The sequence below is a fragment of the Cupressus sempervirens genome, chromosome 11 (assembly GCF_028749045.1).
Source record: "Cupressus sempervirens isolate cs-2001-9-10 chromosome 11, ASM2874904v1, whole genome shotgun sequence".
Taxonomy (NCBI): domain Eukaryota; kingdom Viridiplantae; phylum Streptophyta; class Pinopsida; order Cupressales; family Cupressaceae; genus Cupressus; species Cupressus sempervirens.
In genome coordinates this window covers 151,791,479-151,815,385 of record NC_143128.1, presented here as the reverse complement: position 1 = coordinate 151,815,385, position 23,907 = coordinate 151,791,479, and the positions used below count along the sequence as shown (strand labels likewise).

General features: G+C 34.4%; 2 protein-coding genes across 5 annotated transcripts; both read left to right on the top strand.

The window, feature by feature from the left end:
• The first annotated feature begins 15,736 nt into the window (after positions 1-15,736).
• On the top strand, positions 15,737-23,356 carry LOC149528655 (F-box protein At2g26850-like). Of its 4 annotated transcripts, none has more exons than XM_089809791.1 (6): positions 15,737-15,985; positions 18,955-19,432; positions 20,817-20,896; positions 22,230-22,408; positions 22,704-22,778; positions 22,953-23,356. In XM_089809791.1, exons 2-6 carry the CDS (start codon positions 18,968-18,970, stop codon positions 23,138-23,140), a joined length of 987 nt encoding a protein of 328 aa, XP_089665917.1. In that variant the 5' UTR covers positions 15,737-15,985; positions 18,955-18,967; the 3' UTR covers positions 23,141-23,356. The 4 variants fall into 4 exon arrangements, with proteins under 4 accessions (XP_089665917.1, XP_089665916.1, XP_089665914.1 ...); XM_089809790.1 differs by having other exon boundaries at positions 18,955-19,438; XM_089809788.1 differs by lacking the exon at positions 15,737-15,985 and having other exon boundaries at positions 18,591-19,438.
• Positions 19,448-20,732, top strand: LOC149528656 (uncharacterized). The gene is made up of 2 exons (XM_089811126.1): positions 19,448-20,192; positions 20,654-20,732. The coding sequence occupies exons 1-2, from the start codon at positions 19,921-19,923 to the stop codon at positions 20,730-20,732; spliced, it is 351 nt and encodes a 116-aa protein (XP_089667252.1). The 5' UTR covers positions 19,448-19,920.
• Positions 23,357-23,907: the final 551 nt, after the last annotated feature.

Below are 23,907 nucleotides of genomic sequence, written 5' to 3'. Positions count from 1 at the left end.
GGGGGCTAAAGGATTAAAAGACTAGTCAGGTAACCCTAGAGTTGGTTCGTGACATGACACTTTCCCACTAGCAGTATAGATTTCCTACGTGTCTTTGTTTGCCTTTGGGTTTAGATATTGATTTATCTTGGAACCTTTGTTTTATATTATTTTTAGGGTTTTCCTTGACATAGATATTACTTTTGAGTTTGGGATTGATATCCAATTTGGGACTTGAGAATATCTCCTCAGCGCGGTGGGAGTGGACTTTTTTGGGTTACCACGAGGTCGAGTGGTAGTGCTTTTTACTTTTAAGATTGAGATCCATTCATCGATGTTGTGGCTAGAGTATGTTCTGCATTTTCTTTCATTATAGCTTTTTGTATTATGATGGATAGTTATATCTATATGATGGATGATTTTACTTGTTGTATTGTATCTTGTTTCATGGATCTGAAAGGGACGATGTAATCTATTTTATAAATGTATATTCTTTCAACCTTTCATACCCTGTGACATGTGTAGTGGATGATTGTGGATTCTAAATTATGCCAAGTGGCATTTAGAACAAATGTATATTATTTATATGGACTAGACTTGTAGTTATTCTTTCATGTGGATGTGTTATTTATTTGACTTCGTATTAATTAAAAGTAAATGTGACTCAACATCTTGGGATTCTTAAGGAATATAATCTACTATGTTTTATTGTGTATGATTGTATGTTATTGCTTCCACTACTTTATGATTGTTGTTACATTTATTCTTTTTGAAAAAAAATGTTTGGAAAACTTAGTAAAACTTTGGGTTAGTTCTTTTGGATCCCTTGGTGGAGCATTACATTTGGGGTAATGGCCCCACCTTGTGCAAAGTAAGTGATGCAAATTTGCATCAATCAAGTGTACGCATAGCGTATTTATTCATCTAGATGTGATGCTTGGTACTTATCCTTAGGGGGAGTGGTCACATTGTGAAAAGATGATCGTAGAGCTCTTATGTAATGATTTTTGGTATAAAAGTGTTTGTTGGCACTTGATATGTTTGGTTTCATATTGGCTTGATCCAATGCAGGTACTTTGATGAAGATCATCATCAAAGGTGGAGAAACTTCAGTCAAAGGAGAAGATCAATGAAAAGTCTTGATAATTATCATAGTGGAACATTTTCCATCAATGACAAATGGGGTCAAGATTAGTGAGAACCATTTCATCAAGAGGTTATATCTAAGAATGTATCAGAATTGATTAATGAAGGTATATGCACAAGTGAAGACTATATATGTTGAGGATATTCAAGAAATTATAATCAATTGACTATATATGCATAGGTGAAGACTATATAATGTGAATAAGATCTCCATGTGAAAATCTATAAAAAATTGAAGGGGATCCTGAATGAATCACCCAACAAGGCCATATGCCAAGAAAAGGGTTCTAACCTAAGAGTCTACAAATATCATGAGTTTGGCTCCAATACTGTTGAGCATGTCTACAAAACAAGAAGATATGAAGAAAAGTCTTTGGTTTTCCACAAAAATAACAAATAGGGTCTAAAGCCCCGAAGTGTTTTTGAGTTTGGAACCCAAAGGCGACCCTTGAAAAAGAATGCACCAAGAAAAATGAATACTATTGTTAGCATTAAGTCATGTTTGTTATTAGTGAAAACACTTATTCAAATTTTGTATGGTTAACGAGCTCTTAGTTCAGTCTTCAATGTTTTTTGACCAATTTAGTGGTTACCAAGTTTCATAGTTCATACCGATCATTCCTATGGTTATCAAGTGAATTCAGGTAGTGTGAAGTCCAGCAGTTTAGACTAAGTAGTTTAGTGGTTATCGAGATTCATAATGTCTACCGAGTCATCAGTTCTTGTGATGAGAAGCAAGTGTTAATCAAGTGATGAGATAAGTAGTGTTTACTGAGTGCAAGCATGGTAAATATGGTATTCAGTTCCTACCGAGTGACACTATATCTACTGAGTCTCCAGAGTATACCAAGTTTGAAGCTATGTTGAGTGATTAGTATGGATCGAGCCTCTACTTTTACCAAATGTATGACGATGCTGAGTAATGCAATGGACGTTGAGTATCAGAAATTCACCAAGTCATCTTTTAGAACCCAAGTTTCTACATTTGGGCTAACTCAAAAATATTGGTGTTATCTTGTGTTTTGGTTGACCTTGTAATTATGAGAATTGGGTTGGTATATATGTAATGTATTGTATCATACCCAAGCATGATGTAGCAATGTTTTGAGAAGAGTGAAAGTGAATGTGATGATCATCATGCAAAAGTGAATCAACAGTAGAGTAAAGTGTATAGCAAGGTCAATTCAAGAGCAGTCAAGTTACATCTATCACAAAGAGGTGATCTGTACTTCAAAGATCTTAATCAAAAATTCAATTGTAAGTCAGATCTACTATTTCATCCTAATAGGTGAATCAACTTCAAATCCTTTAACAGTGTAGACTTAACAATCTTTTCTTAAATCTCTTTACCAAGTGCATACATCATTGTATGTTTGTAAAACCTCTAACAAGGTGCACCTAGCAATCCTAATTGCTCCTAATAGGGTAGATCATCAAAAGTGATCATTGTAAGTCTTAACAGGCCAACTTTATACTATAGTATTGAATTTTTGTGGGTCATCCCCACCCCAATTTTACTTTCTATTTGTAAGGTTTTTGGGTCACCAAATATTGTGTTCAAAGTGTTTTACGCTTTCAATTTCTCATGCATGTAGTAGATTAGATCTATTAATGGTAAATGGATTATGTTATTAAGTATTCAAATTGTCAAAAGTTTTGAGGTTACTAATTCACCCCTCCCCTCTCAATAACCTAGCTACTCTTGATTATTTCCAATAATTGGTATCAGAGCATTGTGGTTCTCAGGATAAAGTTTGACAGCTTGAGCAAAGATCAAGGACAATGGAGATATTCAGACTTAACAAAGCTATTGACAATGAGAAGCTAGATCTGGAAATGGCCATAGCTCAACTCAAGGAAGAAAAAGAGCATCTTTCCCAATCCCTAAAAAGAAGGAAGGAACTTGAAAAATAGATGAATGACCACTAGTATGTTGAAGAGAAGATTAAAGACATTTTCCCCTCAAGCAGTTCAGATGAAGAAAATGATGCAATCAAAGAACTCCTAGAAAAGAATGGCTCCCTGCAAGAAAAGGAAAGAAAATTGAAAAGAGAACAGGAAATTCAGACAATAAGATTGTGTGAAATTTTAGAACAAAGAAATAAGGCAAATGAAGACTTGGAGGCAAGGAACAATGAAACTCAAAATCAATCCCTTTAGCAAGAAAGTCTTATCAATAAGCTCTCCAATACAAGTACAGAAATAATGAGTCTAAGATCTGAAAATGAAAGGTTAAGGAATGATTTAAGCACTGAAAGGCAAATCAATGAAAGATTGAAAGTTGATCTAAATTCTGAGAAGCAACTCAATGAAAGAATAATGAAATCCCAAGAAGACGTGGATCAATTGAATCAGCAAAATGAGCAGAATCTTTATAGGCAAAAGGGAAAAGTAGGAATTGGATACAAAGGAGAAGGTGAATCCTCCAAACAAGGTGCTCAAAGGAATCAAAGATCTACTTGCAATCACTGTGGTAAGATAGGTCATACATCAAATAAATGTTAGAGTAATAGAAAGACAAAATTCAATGGAAAATTCTACAATTGCGTCAGCATGGTCATAAAGCTAATGAATGCAAGGAGAAACCAAAGTTTGAAGGAAAGTGTCACAAATGAAAGAAACAAGGTCACAAGGCATCTGAATGCAGATCTAAACCATTCAATCTAGCTAAACAATTTGTAAAGGCAATATTTGGTTGGGACTACAATACTTGGTGTAGATGTCATTACTATAGAGAATATGGACACATTGGCATAAACTATGCTAGGCATCACTCGAGAAGAAAGGATACTACAATAAGATGTTATACATGTACTGAACTTGGTCACATAGCTAAGAATTGCATGAATATAGGTAGAGTTGAAGATGAAAAGAAAGAAAAAGTTGATAACATCAGGAAGTTGATGAGATAGAAGTGGATTCCTAAATCTACCAAGCTAGTTCAAGTGATGATGGTCTAGTCACTCATGAAGTGGGTGAGTCCACCATTTCCAATTAAGTTCTTAAGCAAGAACTGGAATTGTATTCTCAAGGTCACATATTAAACAATTCCAATTAGAAGAAAGCAATAGATCCAAACCAGTATTCCAGATACAGAGGGATCACAAAAGTTTAGCATCAGTATTCACTGAGCAAGGTTAGGTAATACCGAGCAAGGTCGAGAGTAACAAAGTTTTGTTTGCTACCGAGTTACAAGCTTCTACCGAGTAATCTGCACAAATAGTGGATGACAATCTGTCATGCACTATGTCATTATGGCTCTCATCGTATCGAGCATTAATGGGAATTTTTCATCAAAAAGGTAGGATTTCGATTTCATTTCCACCATGAATTCAGTATATTCAGAGCAGAGCGATTTGTAGAGCACTCGGCAATCTTGAACATAATTTGTAGTGAAATTTTTTGAGGAATTTTCTCAGTCTACTAAGCGATCATGTCATCTAATAGTAGTAGTAGCAAGGCAAAGAAAGGATCAGAGATGTTGGTGAAAGGTGTTGAGTAGAAGGCTCCAAATTTCAAACTAGTGTCAACAATTATAGAATCCCTCAACCCCAATGGAGCTTAGTCACAAATTCCACCAAAGGTACTCCTTATCAATGATATTAGAACTCATTTGAAATGTGTTGTACAAGAGATAGGAACCCTAGAAATGGATAGTACCCTAGGTAAACTCTTGTGGATGGAACTCTTAAGCCCAAGCATAAACACCTAGAGGAGAAAGGCTTAACCCATATTTCGCACTTGCCACAAAACTTTCAAATCAAATGGATTAGGTATATCTTGAGCTGAGTCCATAATGGTCAATTGTGGTTAGAGTAGCCAGTTTTGATTATAAAGAAAATGATTCATAGAATTATGAGTCTCCCTATCCTTAAAAAGGTTAAAATTATGAAAACCCTAGGTCGGGACGAGCTTCAAAAGAAAACCCTAGCTGAGTGGGACAGTAAATGATTGAAAATTAGCAATGTATCAGATGTGGAACTTAGATTTGGCATTCATATTATCATCACAAGATATACAGCTCTAATCGACTGAATAGTGTGTCATGTGAAGTTGTTGACCTAGCATATAAGGTTGTTAAGAAGAATTTGGAATATGATTTAGTAGATTTAATGTTGAAACAATTGAATAAGAACATGGAAAGCATTAGAACATCAAAGAATAATCCATGCAAATTTGGTTCTCTGTTGACTTGTTTGTTCTTTTATGTTCAAAAGTTTTTCCCCTCCAAAGAAGCAATGGTATGGAGAAAGGACACACCTGTGTTGTATTAGATTAATGAGTTCATAGCTGAAATGGGTGAAAATTTTGATAGTATCATGGATAATTACTTTGAAGCTTTTAAGGAAAAGATGAATAACAGGTTCCAAATTCCTCAAAAGTTGGTTGAAAACTATAAGGATGATATATGTTTTATGGTTGACTGTGATAGAGTATACATCTAGGCAGTAAGACCTAGAATAGTATGGGTGAAACCTCTTCCTTATGAGGTTAATATTGATGATGAAGCAAAAGCTAGAATAGAACTTGAAATTAAACATCCATAGGCAGTAAATAAAAGTAAGAGGATGATATCCAAACTGAAAACAACAAATTCCCCTCTTATTCTTATCGAGGGCAAAGGTGAAGATGAATAATCTAAGAATGAAGAAGAAGAATTAGAAAAGGAACAAGAGCCTGTGAGAAAGAAAGGCAAGGTGATTATCACCAAGCCACCCAAGGCCTCTACAATTTTATTCACCAAGAGATCTAAGAAGAAAGAAAGTAGTGAAATTTTATTTAGTAACCCCCTCTCACCTTCCAAGAAAGGTTGAAGAAATTGGAAGAAGGTGCAGGTATTACAAATTTCAAAGCATTGAAATATGAAACCAAAACTGATGCAGAGAAGATGCAGATTAAGGAGTTAGTACTGACAAAGATGGAAAAATGGAAATATTATCCTAATCAAATTACACCTCAAATTTCCAATGAGCTATTAGTAAGATTAAAACCAAGATGGGAATCAGTAATGCAAACAACCAAGGACATATATGAACAATCTTTGAGATAGTTGCTACCGAACCTTACCAATGCTGAGGTAAAGGAAGCTATGAAGAAAAATGAAGATAAGATGACCATCAGATTTCATGCTTGCATAATTTTGTTCAAAGATATTGAGCATGTAGCCAAGGATGCTACATCCATGTGGAAAAATGTTTATCATCTGCACAAACCAAGCGAGAATTCAGTAGAAATCAAAGATGATGATGATGATGATGATGATGATAGTGATAAGGATGAAGTTAATGAAGAAGACAATACTCCTTGTGTCACCATTGATGCTAAAGATTATCAAGAGTTAATGAAGGATGAAGAAGAAGAGAAAGAGGATGAAGCTAAATAGGAAGATAGGCAAGAAGAAGAAGAAGAGAGTGATCCAGCTAAGATAGCTATAGAAGCCATAACCACCCTTCCTCACTCTCCAGTAAAAACAACAACATCATCAAGCATGGAGACAACTTCAGCAAGTGTGATTGTGACCACAACAAATACATCATCTGCCCAATCACTCTTTGCTCCCTCTCAGCTCTAGGTGTCTCTAATGGAAGTGTCTACCACTTCATCTACCAAGCTGCAACCTTCTTCTTCTTTAGCTCCTGAGTCAGGGACATCAAGAGTAAGTGTAGCATCCAATTCTACACATTTTGTCTACTTCAGTTTTTCTTACTCCAGTAAGTGCTCCCATTGTAAATACTTCTATCAGCATTCCACCTATAATCACATCAATTTTGGGTAGTACATCAATTTTGGATTCTTTTAGTGCTCTAGTCAACATTCCATTAGTAGGCACTATACAAGCTTTTATTGCAAGCCCTACTATTTCCACCATTGTTTCTATTTCCAAATCCAAAGCACTAATGTTAGAAGTTGAACCAAAGATGCCACTAAAAATTTTAATTAGTGGAAAAGAAATTGAGGAAGATATTGATCTGGACAAGGAGATTGAAATCTCCAAGTTGGATTTTGATAATGCTACTATAGAGAAAATGAGATTGGTCAGTCAGTTACTTGAACAGAAATTCAAACAAAAGCAGTCAAGAGAAGAAAGAGACATAGAATTTTGAATCATTGTAAGTGCCAATAATATCTTGACAGAGGCTATAGGTGTAGATGTTGATTCATCTCAACATATTTTGTTACAATTAGAAGAGGCAGTAAATAAATTCAATGAGGACTCCAATGGACATGATAAGCTTATAGAAAAAGTTTGACAATAAAGTGCTTGAGCACATTGCTCGGCATATTGCCATCCATCAAGTAGATCTTTCTTCAATTTTGGAAAATCTTGAAATTTCTTTCACAAATGTAACATCTCTTTTTGCTAAGCTATGTGATGTTACCGAGTACACAAAAGAAATAAAGGGAAAATTGAGTAAGATTGATGAGGATCTGAAGGCCAGTGCTCAAAAGTTGTAGCTTGACCCCAGTTCAAGCTCTGCGCATCACATGAGAATCAGATTCCTATCAGATATGCAGGCAGAGTTATTGAGAGAGGAACCAAGGATCTGGTCTAAACTTATAGACATCCAGAACATGATCCTTCCTATCATGGATACAATGCAAAAGCATATTGCTTATTCAAAAACATTGATCCATGACAATAATTTTTCAATTGCAGATCATATGATTGAATGCTCAGTAGAAGTCCAAGTTGCACTTCAAACCTGAAATTTTTTTCAAGAAAATTGGGACAAGACCTTAACTCTTATCCTTAAGGTATATTCTGAGTTTCTCTCACATTTTGATGTCTCTATATAAGTAGTTTGTATAAATCTTTGGCATTATTGTCAAAAAGGGGGAGAAAGAGATATTTGTGGAGAGAGACATATATATAAGGAAAGATATTTGTATATACACTCAGTATGATACTATGCCTAATATGATATGTATATTGTATGGGGGAGATATGTGCAAATGTATATAATAGAATTACAAAGACAAATTTTGAAAAATCAAAAATCAAAATCAGCATGTTAGTGTACATAAGTTTTGGTTGATAAGTGTTTTTGTCACTAATGCCAAAGGGGGAGATTGTTGGCATTAAGTCATGTTTGTTATTAGTGACAACACTTATTTAGATTTTATATGGTTACCCAACTCTTAGTTCAGTCTTCAGTGTTTGCTAAGCAATTTAGTGGTTACCAAGTTTCATAGTTCATACCAAGCATTCTAGTGGATATCAAGTGAATTTAGGCAGTGTGAAGTCTAGCAGTTTAGACCGAGTAGTTCAATGTTCGTCGAGGAGTTTAGTGGTTATAGAGCTTCATAATGTTTACCGAGTCATTAGTTCTTATGATGAGAAGCAACTGTTAACCGAGTGATGGGATGAGTAGTGTTTATCGAGTGCAAGCATGGTAAACATGTTATTCAGTTTCTATCGAGTGACATTATATCTACTGAGTCTCCAATGTATACTGAGTTTGAAGCTACATTGAGTGATTAGTATGGACCGAGCCTCTACTTTTATCAAATGCATGATGATGCTGAGTAATGTAGTGGATGCCAAGTATCAAAAATTCACCAAGTCAAATTTCAGAACCCAAGTTTCTACATTTGGGTTGACTCAGTAATATTGGTGTTATCTTGTGCTTTGGATGACCTTGTAATTATGAGAATTGGGTTGGTATATATGTAATGTATAGTATCATACCCAATCATGATGTAGTAATGTTTTGAGAAGAGTGAAAGTGAATGTGATGATCAACATGTGAAAGTGAATTAGCAGCAGAGTAAAGTGTATAGCAAGGTCAATTCAGGAGTAGTCAAGTTACATCTATCACAAAGAGGTGATCTGTACTTCAAAGATCTTAATCAAAAATTTAGTTGTAAGTCAGATCTATTGTTTCATCCTAACAGGGGAATCAGCTTCAAATTCTTTAATAGGGTAGACTTAACAATCTTTTCTTAAATCTCTTTATCGAGTGCATACTTCATTGTATGTTTGTAAAACCTCTAACAAGGTGGACCTAGCAGTCCTAATTGCTCCTAATAGGGTAGATCATCAGAAGTGATCATTGTAAGCCTTAACTGGCCAACTATATACTGCAGTATTAAAGTTTTGTGGGTATCATCCCCACCCCACTTTTACTTTCTATTTGGAAGGTTTCTAGGTCACCAAATATTGTGTTCAAAATGTTTTATGCTTTCATTTTCTCATGCATGTAGTAGATTAGATCTATTAATGGTAAATGGATTATATTATTAAGTACCAAAAATGTCAAAAGTTTTGAGGTTACTGATTCATCGCTCCCCTCTCAATAACCTAGCTAGTCTTGATTATTTCCAACAACTATTGGGTTCGGTGGAAATAGTAAGAAATTAAACTCTCTAGGATTTTTGAGAAAAAATGAAAATGCCAATGCTAGATGAGATTAATGGTGATCATTCAAAAATGGGACACTAACCAGTAATAACCCATCTTGTGTTTATAACTAGAAAGAAGAGTCTAAGGATATTACTTCCAATCCTTTCACCATGGCTTGATAGAATGAATTTCAAGCTTGTGCAACATGTGTAGGGGAAAAGTCAAGACCAACAAGTCATAAGTTTGTCGATCTAGGAGAGAAATATGAAACTAGGCCTAAAGTTCATGTCATGACTAAAGGCTTATGGTAGCCCTTGAAAATAGATCCTTAGGCATTCCAATTCCATGTATTATGGAAATGCAAAGCACAAATAATCTGGATCTTAGCAAGAGGGAGCCCTTGACAATGAAATAATGGAAACCATGATATTATATTGGTTCATGGATATTTCATCATGAAACCCATCTCTAGCTCATTGAAGCCAAGGCTTAATATCTCCCTAGGATCTCCATACACTTTTGAAAACAAAGGTGCCCTAGATCTGAATTAGGTCTTTCTAAATGAGAAAGGTTTGAAAACCAAATCCCTTCTAGGGAGGTCTATTGACCAGAAAGCCTGAAGAAATACAATGTTTGAGAAGAATTTTCCAAGCCTCATCACTAGTTAAGACTCGAATGACCCATTTGGCCTAGAGAGCCAAACCCTATTTCTAGGTAGAAAGAAGGCCTAGCCCTCCAAATTCCTTGGGAAGAGAATAATACTTCCAAGAAACTCTTTGAAACCCGTGGTGGTTAGTTTAGAAGCCCAGAGAAGCCTCACAATATATTTTGTAGCTTCATGTATGAGGCCTTGAAAGGAGCTGAACATTAATAGTATTAACATGAGTAGAAGCCAACACCTTAGAGAAAAACTAGAACATTCTATCTAGAGAGAGGCTTCATAATCCAACAAGACAACTTATTTTCAATCCTAACTAACAGTGCATTCCAGAGGTCCATAGGCAAAGACTAGAAGGAAAAAGGAATGATTAGAAAGTAGAAAAATTCACCTTTCTCTATCCACCTCCATCTATATTGTACAATCTAAGGTAGGGCTAGAAGGAAATATTATTTGTAGAATTGAGTTTTGTGCAATTGTATAGTAGAACCAAAGGCCAAATAAAAGGTGTCAAGATAATAAAGAGTTTCTTGAATGTTTTCTCCCCCCTTAATGAGAGTGAGAATAGGGTCATCTACAAAATACTCATTAACAAGTTGAGAAGGTGACTCGAAAAGGGAAATTCCTCTAACTCAACTAGTAAAGATTGCATTGGAAAGAATTTATGCAAACCTTCAAGAAAAAGAACATATAGGGAAGGTGCCAGAGGAAAGTCCTGGCAAATGGATTTGAATGAGCCAAATGTATTGAATTAAGAACTATTAATGGTGATGCAAGCATAAATATCCCCAAAAAGGATCTTAATAAATTGGAGAAATTCGGGCCATGTGCTATGAGCATGGAAAGAATAAAAGGCCACTCAATGTAATCACAGGCCTTAGAAAAATTAATCTTGAGAAAAATTACACTATGCCCAGAGCATCTAACCTACTCCATACTTTCCCAAGCAACACTAATGTTGTTGAGGATGAACTTGAATTTGATAAATTGTGATATCCCTATTTTTGGACATATATAATTAAATAATATAAATAGGTCCAATATATAAAGTTTATAATATTAAAATGATTAATAAAGTATATAAATTAAAAATATAAACTATTATATATTATCATACATATATATACACAATTAAAATAATATATTATTGAATATAAATAATATATATATCAATACTATGATATATAAGATTAATAATATTAATAACACTAACATGATTGATAACGATATCACTATATATATAATGTATATATTAATGATATTATTAATATAAATGATATATATTAATGATATTAGATTTATATTAATAATATATGTTATTAGACTTATATATTTTAATATTTTAATATACAAATGCTATATCAATAAATGTATTATATAATATATACTTGATATATTAATAATATAATTATTAATATACTTTATGACATTAATATAACTAACCTTATTAATTAATATAATTATATCATTATTAATGTAATTATTAATGAAAGGACGTGACCCTTATATATATATCGAATAAACTATGGAGGAAAATGATCAGATAGGAATTATCATGAAAACTTATAGGAAGGAAGAAGCAAATCAAAAAATGTCCTAAAAGGGGACATTACATAAATCCACTTTGGCTAGCCTAACAATAAGAGACAAGATGTGAACTTTTTTGAGACCTAGACTTTGAAAACGAACTCGTATGAGACATGGAGCAAGGTAATGGGCCTCTAGTTACAAATATCCTCTAGGTCTCTAGCCTTAGGAATAAATTTAATATTTTATTTGTTAATAATTTCTCCCAAAGATTGGGAATGAAAGGGTTTGAGGTAGAAGCGAAGCCAAGACAAGACCAAAACACCTTGTAAAAATCATAAGGGAAGTAATTGCACCTGAGAGCCATATCATCTGCCATGGAAAATACAATTTTCTTGAGTTCATCATTGGTAAGCATTTAACCACAAAAGATATATTGTTCCTCAAAGCTTAGTCTCTTATAGGAGAATTTCCCTAAATAGCGAATACTTTCTAATAGTGTCAAACAAACCTTGAAGAATGTCATGAAACTCAATGAGAAATTCCTAACCATCCTTTATTATCTTGATTCCCATAGAGATATGATGAACTCTTAGAAGAAAAAAAAAGGTCCTTAGAAATTCTACCACCCACCTTAAGCGAATGGAGTTTACCTTTGATTTGAGCTTCTCTTGTATAATAATTATTGTAATTTATTTCTAGTGCCCGATTTGAGCCAACCAGACTTGCAAATCTACATTGAAAGGACTCAAGCCAAAGCTTTTTGGTGGTATAACTAAGGTCATTAGTATTGGCATCATAGGGGCACATGCAATACATGAAAAAATATCTACTAGAAATGTAGATAAACCTTGTAACTTGTGAGTGACAATATCATTCTACCATGGAATATACATATGAATTGTTGTGGCATAAGTTCTAGGTTCCAAATCCTTTAAATATGGGCCATAGTGACTTGGTGATGCAGTAATGACTCATTGAGGTAAATTTGTGTCTTGGAAGGATACATCCTAGTTGTCTACCACTCAATACAAAATTTAAGGGGATGGTGGTCTAAAAACACCACATCAACAAGAGGGAAAATATCTAGCTCTTAATTTTTGAAAAAAGAGAAAAATGATTGTGTTGTAATCATGAAATGATCAAGCCTTTTAAAAGCCTTGTCAGAACCAACTCTAAAAGTAGACTAAGTGTGTCAAACCCCATCATGGTGACAATGATTGGTAAAAAATGATTCAATTTATTGGGCATTTAGTACCATGCTTCTCTCTCTCCATTTGTCCAACAGAAAGGCAAAATCCCATCCTTGTAAGATTCCATCTCAGCCAAAGTTACCACACATAACCCAAGTTACAAGTGATAGAGAAGCCTCTATCTAATGCCATAGGTGTGATATTTTTACAACATCATTAGGGGAATAAACATTAACAATGCCAAAGGAATAATTATCTACTAATAATAAAACCCATATAGTTCTCTATATAGGATCATAATCTTGATTGATAGCATAAGCATACAATTAAGGAGAAATGAGAGTACTAACTCCAACTCAAGAAGAAAATTTGAGGTTATCCAACCAAATAATATGGCATACTAGAATAAGACTGAAACCAAAAATTTTAACCTCCCAAAGCTAAAGAGCATCTAAGTCAAAACACATTGACAAACACCTCCAATAAAATATTTTCTGTGGAGGTTATTAAGACCTTGACCATTCTATGAGATGTAATTCATGAAAGAAAATCTTAAATATCATTCTCATCCCCAAGAGAGGAGAAACTATTATGCAAAAAATCTCCTCTTGAGATTACTCTTCGCTTTTCAAGGATACCCTCAAAATTCTTAGCACACCTTGCAGGGTTGCAAGAATGACATAGTGTTTACGGGGCTGAAATAACCAATGCAACCTAAGGAGTGTGAACCCAAGGACGACAAGAAGCACTCTCATTCGAATTCTTCCCTTACTAGACAATGTTTGAAATAGGGAGAGACAACATGGAGACCACCCAGGTAATCATAACTTGGTGAGGAGTCTTTGTTGAGGGTTAAGAAGTAGAATCGATAGGCTTCTTTTGGTGCAAATACAAAGAATTATTGCCTTCACAAACCACAATTATCCATCCTTCATCCTTCTTTGCTCCCTCTTGAGGGCAAGAGACAACCTCCTTAGGTGAGGATTTAATCCTAGGTGCAACTAAAGGACACTCCTTGATCTTTTTCTCAACCAACTAACACCTATAACAAGTGTTGGGTAAATTTAGATAGAGCACCTTATGGGTAAATATTATGCCATCCACTTAGATATCAATAGTTTCTTTGAGGTTTCAAGCCTAGTCAACCTCAACAAATAATCTCTTTTGAGGATGAACATTTATAAAATGGTATGGTTCAAAAGAAACCAACTTACCAATAGACTCAACAATGGTTTACATGAAAGGCCAACATGGTGAAGGGAAACTAAGAAACTCAACCTACACAGGGATGCTTAGCTTTTTTTCATCTAAGATAGAGAAGTCTCAAGACCAATGCTTGAAATCTAGAAGGGAAGACCAATTGGTCCACAACCCATGAGAGAGGATACCTCAATGTGGGTCAGGTGGGACAAAAGAGAGAGAAACCTTAGTGATGCTTCGAATGCTAATAAGTCAGACTCCATTAAGAGACCATGCTTTGGCAACCCTACCCACAAAGTAACCTATTAAGGTGCATTTTTCTCACTTGCGGTCATTATTAAACTCTTGAACATGAAGCACAAAATTAGGTGAGGACATACCTCGTAAAATACTTTTAGGATGAATTTGCGAGGGTATGTGTTCAAGGACGCCATGAGCTTCCATCACAACAAATTCAACACCAACATCAATTGCTAGGCCAAAGTTGGTCAGAGCCATAATAAACCCTATGAGTCATGTACTAAATGCAATGTGACATGTACAAATTATGCATGATTTTTCCAAGATAGTAGTACAAACCCAAAACCCTAGCAAAACTCAAAACATGCATTTTCTCCCCCTTTATTGAATTGACCTTTTGTGTCACTAACAGTTTACTCACTTATATCATTGAACTCCAATTTAAAAAGATTAACTCAAAATTATGAGTTTTCGTCACAAGTAATTACTTGATATTATAGATAGGATGCCAAAAGTTGTTGTTCAATTGATTAAGCAAAAATGATTGGAATGATGGTATGTTCCTCAAAGACATTATTTTGTCTCATATATGGAGACACATGTTTAAAGTTGTTTTTAATAGTCTCAATAATGTTCACCATGAAACTGCTTCTCTTGGGCTTTACTCAAACATCTTTTATTGTTTGACTTCTTTTTCTTTTCAAATATAGGTTGTGACTAAGAATAACTTACATGTGGATTTTTAGATTCAACAAATCTAGTCGCATGTCAGGCGTCTGCTTACCGAAAGGAAAGTGGCCATGCAACATGGTTTAAAGTCATCTTTTTAGCATTGACAGGTTTCTTGTTATATTTTATATCTTTGTTTCGTAAATATTGTAAAAACATGTAATTTTTCTTATACTAATGTAACAACATCTATGTAACTTCTGTTGTAGTAAGACTTGACTATAAAGACTACTAGCTAGAATATGCTTCTTATAGTAAAATAGCTATAAAGACTGCTAGGGGGACAATGTTTTTTTGGTCGCACCTTCTTGCAACCTATTTTCTTCTATTCTTTTACAACTTTTTTAATAAATGAAAAATACCATCCATAATTGTTCAATCCTCCAAAAACACACTACTTAATCAAATGAACAAATAATGACTTTTAATTTAAACATATAATGCTATATAATGATGTCTATACACTTCAAGTACTTCAATAAAAAATAAGTAAATAATAAATTATAACTAAGACAATCATGAAAATTTTGCATTAAAATGTTGATCACCCACTTTAACTTCACTTGCCTTGCAAGCAAGTGGTGGACAATAATTCCTCTATCCACCACTTAAAAATTGAACAAGAAGCTTTCTGAACCTTTAGTTTTTAATACTTTACACGTGTCATTCTGAAGATGCTCTCAATAAATTGAATGCGACAAAGGCAATTATATTTGTCTACCAACACAAAAGCCATCACCAACCACCAGACTTTATAACGTGAGGCCTGAAAAATCGGATCATACATTTCAGACGCGTGTACTCCAGCAATTGTTTACTGTACTGCCCAAAGACATCTACAAACTGAAATTGAATATTCCATCTCCCAACTGCTTACAGTCATTTTCCTGCTTTAAAATCACCAGATTGCAGAGATGTTCAGAAAATGAGGTTGAAATTTCAGTGCAAATTGCGACATTGAAATCCCTGGTAAGCCCCTCTTCAAGCTCATGTTCTTCTGTGTGTTTTGGACATGTCTATTTTGGTTTATTTCAAGGTCTAGAATTGCAGTTTTGAGACAATTTTTTGAGGAAACATTAGTCAGCTTTTTTGTGACTGGAGAGGAATGTTTGGATTTTTGTTTTCATCGGGAGCATTTGCAAGTCTAGATGTGTAATTTTTGGGGAAAACTTTAAGGAAATTTCATAATGTACAGAGCTATGATAGCATAATGTATTCCAATGGGCATTCTTATGCTAAATGATGAGTTTTTATAGATGAGATTGCTTAAAAAAAGTCGTTTTGGGTTTTATTTACTAGGGTTATGGACTGTTAATCCTTGTGGAAGATTGCAAAACATTATTACAGTCGGTAATGCTGTTGGAGACCACAATTTAATTCAGTGTTTGAAGCTTTACAACATCAATTTACAGTTGTCTTGTTAAGGTGCATAACTGCAATTTTCTTTTTGTAAAATGAATTGTTTCAGAGAAGTACATGTCAATGCTGCAGTTCAGTTGTCAGAGAGAATTTTTTCGAAAGCGTGTACGAAATAATCGGATAATTCTTTCTCTTGTAAAGGAATTTTAATAATTCTTTCATTAAATCTCTTTTGAAAACATTTAATGGAATACGTTGATCATTCAAGTTTAAGCGCACAGTTTTTTTTAAAGTGGAAGAGAGTTAATCTCCCCGTCTTCTGCCTAAATACTAACAGTCTAATTCAAAACAAAGACGCGATTTTCTTCTTTCTTTCCAAACATTTTGAGAGTAAAATTACAGGCGCCAGGCTGAATATTTTAAAAAAACTAGGAAGAAAGATAGGGCTTGCTTTTTTACAAAGCAGGCAATAATTTTGACAGAAATTATCTAAACATATTTTTTTAGTAGTCTTTTAGAATTTAAGACGATGTATGACACACTTAATTGCCATCAGTGTCTCGAACTCGTCCTTTCGAAACATTTGATTGCCTGAACAGATTTCTTCGATTCTTTACGCAAATTTGTACTAACAGTCTAATTCAAAACAAAGTCACGATTTTCTTCTTTCTTTCCAAACATTTGAAGAGTAAAATTCCAGGCGCCAGGCTGAATATATTTTAAAAACTAGGAAGGTAGATAGGGCTTGCTTTTTTACAAAGCAGGCAATAATTTTGACAGAAATTATCTAAACATATTTGTTTATTAGTCTTTTAGAATTTAAGACGATGTATGACACACTTAATTGCCATCACTGTCTCGAACTCGTCCTTTCGAAACATTTGATTGCCTGAACAGATTTCTTCTTTCGATTCTTTATGCAAATTTGTACTAACAGTCTAATTCAAAACAGAGTCACGATTTTCTTCTTTCTTTCCAAACATTTGGAGAGTAAAATTACAGGCGCCAGGCTGAATCTTCTAAAAAAAATTAGGGAGGTGGATAGGGCTTGCTTTTTTACAAAACAGGCAATAATTTTGACAGAAATTATCTAAACATATTTGTTTAGTAGTCTTTTAGTATTTAAGACGACGTAAGACACACGTAATATGTTTAGTAGCCTTTTAGGATTTAAGACAATGTATGACACTTAGGGCAAGGAGCAAGGCCTCATGCAGCTGCTAGTTTAATTTGGCTAACAGCCACTCCTTAGTATTTTTAAGAATATTTTTGGGCAGTTTTAATAATTTTAATATTAATTTTTTTAATAAAAATTGGATAGGAAATTTAGTGTTTAAAAAATTAAAATAAAATTTAGAAACAAAAAAACAGAAGGAAGTAAATTTATGATGACAAATGAAACTTTTCTATAAGTGGTCATGTTTATTTTGAGTCCATTTTTCTTCATAACGTATTTTCACAGCTCAATAAAAATAGGAAAAGATCCAATATTATTCCTTTTCCACAATCTTAATTTAGTACTTAAACATAAACCTATAAAAACATGATGTTAATTGCCATTACTGTCTGGATCTTTCTGAACATTTGATTCAGATTTCTTCCATTCTTTATGCAATTTTGTAAAGATTCTTACAAATAATAAAAAGGATGTCTTCTGAAACTTACCATGCTAGAATTGTTTTTCCAAATATATGTAACTTTTTAGAAAATGTTTGTAATTTAAATTTATTTACGCTTTGTCGAAACTCTTCACATTTTTAAAGAAACCTTGTACATGAAGTTGTGAAAGTTTCTATAAATTGTATTAGAGCCGAAGTATTCAAACGGATCTTTATCATTTTACGAAAGGGTGAAAAAAATCCATTAAACATTTTTTTAAGGCGTAGTCTCCAAAGTGTTCTGATGGTCTTTTCCAGTATTTTTCAGAGAATTCCAACAATGATCAATTTTTAGTTTAGAATTATATTAAAATAAGGTAATTATGCCAAACAGATGTGGTCTCATTAGCTTTTTAAAAAGTGCTTGACCAGAATTAACGGGAAATAAAAGCCAAAAAAGACTCATCGGGAATGCTCTCTCCAAATATTATCAATTAAATTGCTATTATAACTTACACGTTATTCTTCAACCTTCGTCTTTGACATAGTTAGAGCTAGGTAAGATTCATTTTCTCAACCATTGAAGAAACAAACAGTTTTAACAGTTCAACTACACATAGATTAAACAGTTCATCTACCTCACAAAACCCGCGCATACATGAGAAATGGTGTAAAACCGGTGAACAACAATAATTTAGGAGAATTCTAAAACTGAAGTTTCAATGAAGATGTGGAATTATTAGATGGACTACTTTGTATTTAGTCCAGATATGGATCTGACCGTTTGTGTGTTTAGATTTTTAAATGCTGCCAAAATTGTAACATTGTGGCTTGTTTTGTCTTATTAATGCGCGTTGATTAAAAAGAGGGAGATCGTCTTTTCTTTTCCCTTTTTTGATTGTTGTTGTTATTCGATTTAGCTCTCTGTATGCTGCCTTCCAAAATATCATTCTCAATGCATTTCTGGATGATTTGGATCAGGGTAGTGGAAAATATGTTGCTGAGAAGTAAATTGAAGCAGGCCAAGAGTGCAGAGGATGGCTCAGATAATTCAGCTTTCCCGTTGCTTGACCTCCCCGAGCTTGTGCTTGATGCCATTATAAGGCGGCTTTCTCCGTATCATTTATGCCAATTAGCCCAAACATCCAAAGATCTTAGACAAAGATGCCGAAGTGATGAAATATGGGAGCCGTTGTATAATGAACGTTGGGGGAAAGTCGCTGGCATGAATGCATTTGCTCTTTGGAGACGGACGCTGTCTCGGAGAAATGCAAGGATATGGGAAAGGCCAACTAGCCTGTGGTTGCGTCCACTGAAATGCATTTGGTACTTTACAAGGCCCGAAAGCAACCTGACTACAGCTGAGCCAGTAATGAAGCCAAACGAAGCCTTCGTAAATTTGTATTGGCAATTGGAATGTGGTGAATTCTGGTTTCCTGCACAGGTTTTCAACCGTGAGGTGAGGGTAATGTTCCTCAATTGACTGTAATTATTTTCAGCAAATCTCAACTTATTGTCCTAATTTTGTGAAACTTTGCTTTTCCTCGCCGTATGATTTGTCTCAATTTTTTGATTTGGAATATTATTCTTCAAAGCTTGCTGACCGATCCCATTCAATTCATGCTTTGATTCACTAATTGAGTAAATTAGATTTACTTCCGTACTGTTCATCTAAATCTTCTTGAAACGTGACCAATTTGCTGCAATATAACTTGCTAGAGTTTCGTCCTTTTGGATATTAGGCCCCTTTGAATATGTGAAAAGGGAAATTTCAAAATTTACGCAGCTGCACACTTGTAAATTGGATACATTAGATCCCTCTAGATGTGCGAAAGGGATGGGACTGTAAAAAGTAAATGTTACCAAACTGCACATTTGTAAAAGGGATATATTGCAATCCTCTAGATTTGTAAAATGGGTCAGACTGGTCCTTAGATTTAGTACAGCATGGTTACTGGAACTGCTCCTAACGTCAGCTTAGATGACGGATATAAGGGATTTTCTTCTACTATTTTACCTAGTACTTGTAATCTGCCTCATCCCTTGTTTTCACCTGCCCTTGAGATATATGTTACTAGAGTGGGCAGATCTCACCTTGATCGGAATCCCGTTGGATGGTACGAAGACCTGTTGAACTCGCCGATGAAAAACTTGACGGAAGATCAGATTTATCCTCTTCTATTTCTTATGATTTGTCGTCTTTGTCATAGCCATAGCTCGTGAGCCTGTTCATTATGCTTTTATTTTATATGAAACCATTTACAATCTCTATTCTGCTCTGGCTAAAAGTTGTTTAATGTATATTGAAATCTATTTTGGTCATAGAAGTTCATCTGATATGTTTAGAATATGAAATCGCTGTAATGGTTGCCCTCTGCCCCCAAGAGAAGCTAGCCCTCAACATAGTAGCAACTTCCCCTGCCACAGCCATCGCCTAAGAAGTTTTGAACCCAGAAATTTTTTGGGTAGTACTTCATCTTACTGCTAGATCACAGCCAGATGGATTTCATTTAACAATTTGATTTTCTACGCTATTATTCTGTTTGTTGAAGTCTTCGAGTGTTTTAATTTATTAATTTGGTGCCATTCATGTAAGTTGTTCATATTTTGTATATTCCTATGTGCTTTTCTCACTGTAATTTTGTTTGTGCATGTTTTTTTTTAACATTTTGTTGATCAGGCATTTCAGATTCATCATCATGTTTGTCATGGAAATCTTTGTTTCAGATCTTATAGAAGGTGTTGCCTTTATGAAATGAATTTGTAAATTTATAATATACTGATTTTCTAGATGATTTATAAGTGACCTAGCTTTGCACTAATAACATTTTCTTGTCTTCCAGCATGGTCATTCTGGGTTTATGCTGTCATGCTATGATGCAGATCTAAATTATGACCGAAAATCTGACACCTTTTGTGCCAGGTAAATAATGCAAACTCATTGCTTTTATATGTAGTTTGTTCTGTTAAATGATGAACAGGAAACTCAGGTTCAGTGATGTACCCCAACCCATATATGTACCCCTCCTGTCTATTGATCACACACACACATGATATGATTACGTGTGTACGGGGTTCTAAATATGTATGTATAGGTAGATTGACCATTATTTGTGTACTTACAAAGCTTGAACTCCTGCTTATTGTCTTTCAATTGAATTTCTAATATTGAAATGATGTTTAAATAGTAGCAGTTCTTTTGCATTCCAATTGTCTCGATCTGATTCTAATCCAAGTGTCTATCCATTCAAGAAAACCGTCTTTTCATTTTCAAGCTCCAGACAAATCTAAATTCCTTATATCAAGTGTCAATATTATTCTTACTGGTTGAAACTGGGTTTAGTCAAGTGACTAGTGGTGATAAGGATAGTTGCCTAGTTGTCAAGTCCGAATTACACATAAGCAATTACACTTTCTAATCCAATTCCAGTAGAAGTGCTTATCCATTCAGGAAATCGGACTCCTCAATTTCAAGCTGCATACAGATCTAAATTCCTCATATCAAGTATTATTAGTGTTCTTACAATTTGAAATTGGGTTCAGTCAAGTAACTAGTGTATGGGGGGTGCAGATTCCTAGATGTCGAAGTGCATATCACACAGTGGCAGTTTAGAACTTATAATATCTAAGAAAGGATGGGAAGCATGGAGTCCAACAATCTTGCATGGTTTGACCTGTTATGTTTGCATTTTTCTCTTAGCATCAATCAACATTGAACTTTTAACAATTATTACTCAATAAAGATGAAAAAGGCGATTGTAATCTTATTTCTTACTAATTGAAATTGAGTTCAATCAACTGACTGATGATGGGGAGGATAGATGCATAATTATCAGTTGCATATTATACCGGCAATTTTAATTTCTAACAAAAGGATGGAAGCATGAAATTCTTGCATGGTTTGACCCAGTTATCTTTGCATTTTGCTCTTAGCATTGAAATTTAAAAGGGGGTTATTTGGTGAACATAAAAAAGATCATTGATCATTTTATATCTCACTTTCTTCCTCTGCTTTTCTTATTTTCTCAAGCTTCTACACAGGGGTGAATATAAAGAAATAGTTAGTCTCATCCATGTTCGCATAAGACAATGGGAGACCTATTAGTATAGGTGTAGTTTTTGGGCATCCATGAATAGATGTTTAATCTCACATCCTTTGTAGTGTACAAACACATTTGTATTTGCACTTTTAATTGTAGACAAGCATTTGTACTTTCAGACAGAAATTTCATTGATTTCTTGATAATGGACTACAGGTACTTGCCCCATTCTGCAAATTCACTGGTCATTGAGGATGGGATATCGTGGGAACGTATTAGGAAATCGCCTGTTACGACATCTCCCAGTGAGCTGTATTTTCCAGATGTTTCAGAGGAACTGAGACCTGGAGATCATGTAGAAGTCCAATGGAAAAAGAATCCGAGCTTTCCTTATGGTGTTTTACTCCACCCTTAAAATCAAGAATGATACTAAAGTGTGTTTCTTTTTGTATCTAGAACTAGACTGACTTTTATTAATAATGAACTAGTAACCAGTACAACTGTTCATGAATTAACTTTGAATTTATAATAAAACCTTTAGAATGGCATCAGATATTTTAGCAAATAGTACAAGTGAACTCTACCAGCGCATTCATAATCTGTACAAGATCTAACCTGTCTTGTTATAACATTCTCAGTAGCCAAGGCTTGATTCATTTTTCTGAGCCTGAATATTTATCCAATGTGCAGGGTGGTGGTATGGAGTTGTTGGCCATGCTGATTTTTGTAGAAGTGAAAATCAGAATTGCAGATGCCATTTTGATGGTAAGTACTTTTGTATTTCTTGGCCTCATAAACTAACAAACATAATGCGAGTAGGAGATTTTATGTATTTTCCAGACACTCCAGCATATGCAGTCAATCATCGTACTTCCATTCAGTCAAACCATAAAAGGCTGTTGTTTTCAGTCGTCTGATTTTTATTGGGCTATAATGCAGAAAAGGTTTGGCTTGAATTCAGGCAGTATGCCATAGGTTCAAGGTGGAGAAGAATACAAATGAGAAGAAACAGAGCTCCTGAAGCTGGAAGTGAGTCAGATGGATTCTATGGAGGCATTCGAAAATTGACAAACAAGGATGATATCTCTGCTTGGTCACAAATATGGCCCAAAGACCCTTTGAAATAGTCAAAGTTTGTTAAATATGTAAAATTATGCATGGTTCTCTTACTGATTTGAAGATTGTGTCCATTTCAATGTACTTTATGTGGATGGGAAAGTTTTTGAGGTCTAGTTTGAGATATCTATTCCCACATTGTAAGAAACAATGCAACGATTTATTCTAATGGAATTAAAAGTTTCCAGGACTTGTTGAATTCCTGGGCCTTCAACCTTCCAACTTAATGCCTTTGTTTGTAGTTTGCACATAGTTGTCATTGCTAAACATTTAAAAAGGCAAACACACAAAGATGAAAATGTAGTTTTCATTTCTCTTTATTCTAGATTATATTGCTAAGTAACTTTAAAGTAAAAGTTTAATATTAGTCTTGTATGTTTCATTTTGTTTCTGATATATCTTTGTCATTCATTGCATTACAATCTTTACACATTCTGACATCTCCTTAAACAAAGAATGTTTTGCACAACATGACAAACTATATACCTAGGAAGCTGCTAATGGAAACATTTTGGTAACAAAGAAATCCCTTGAGTTGGTTAATGAAGGCAACAGTCCTATTTGAGTTGGTAACCAACAATTGTTGGATGTTCCCTCAAGGCTCATATAATCTTAGTATTCTTGTCCCAGAGAGTTAATCCCTCCAAATTGAAATTGTTATTTGAGCTTCCCCTTTATGTGATGCAGATTTATTTTTCTGAACCTGCAAATTAACTAAGAAATGCCCTGTCTCAGCCACTTAATATTGAAAATATGGACAATTTAAAACAGCAGACTA

What these genes read in the sequence shown, in the direction of transcription:
- LOC149528655 (XM_089809788.1), top strand. Translation starts at nt 18,902, where the DNA reads ATGCTGCCTTCCAAAATATCATTCTCAATGCATTTCTGGATGATTTGG. An exon ending in TCTGACACCTTTTGTGCCAG is followed by an intron (nt 20,897 to 22,229) that starts GTAAATAATGCA and finishes AATGGACTACAG; the next exon opens with GTACTTGCCCCATTCTGCAA. An exon ending in TTGCAGATGCCATTTTGATG is followed by an intron (nt 22,779 to 22,952) that starts GTAAGTACTTTT and finishes GCTATAATGCAG; the next exon opens with AAAAGGTTTGGCTTGAATTC.
- LOC149528656 (XM_089811126.1), top strand. Translation starts at nt 19,921, where the DNA reads ATGGTTACTGGAACTGCTCCTAACGTCAGCTTAGATGACGGATATAAG. An exon ending in CTTTGTCATAGCCATAGCTC is followed by an intron (nt 20,193 to 20,653) that starts GTGAGCCTGTTC and finishes TTTGTTGATCAG; the next exon opens with GCATTTCAGATTCATCATCA.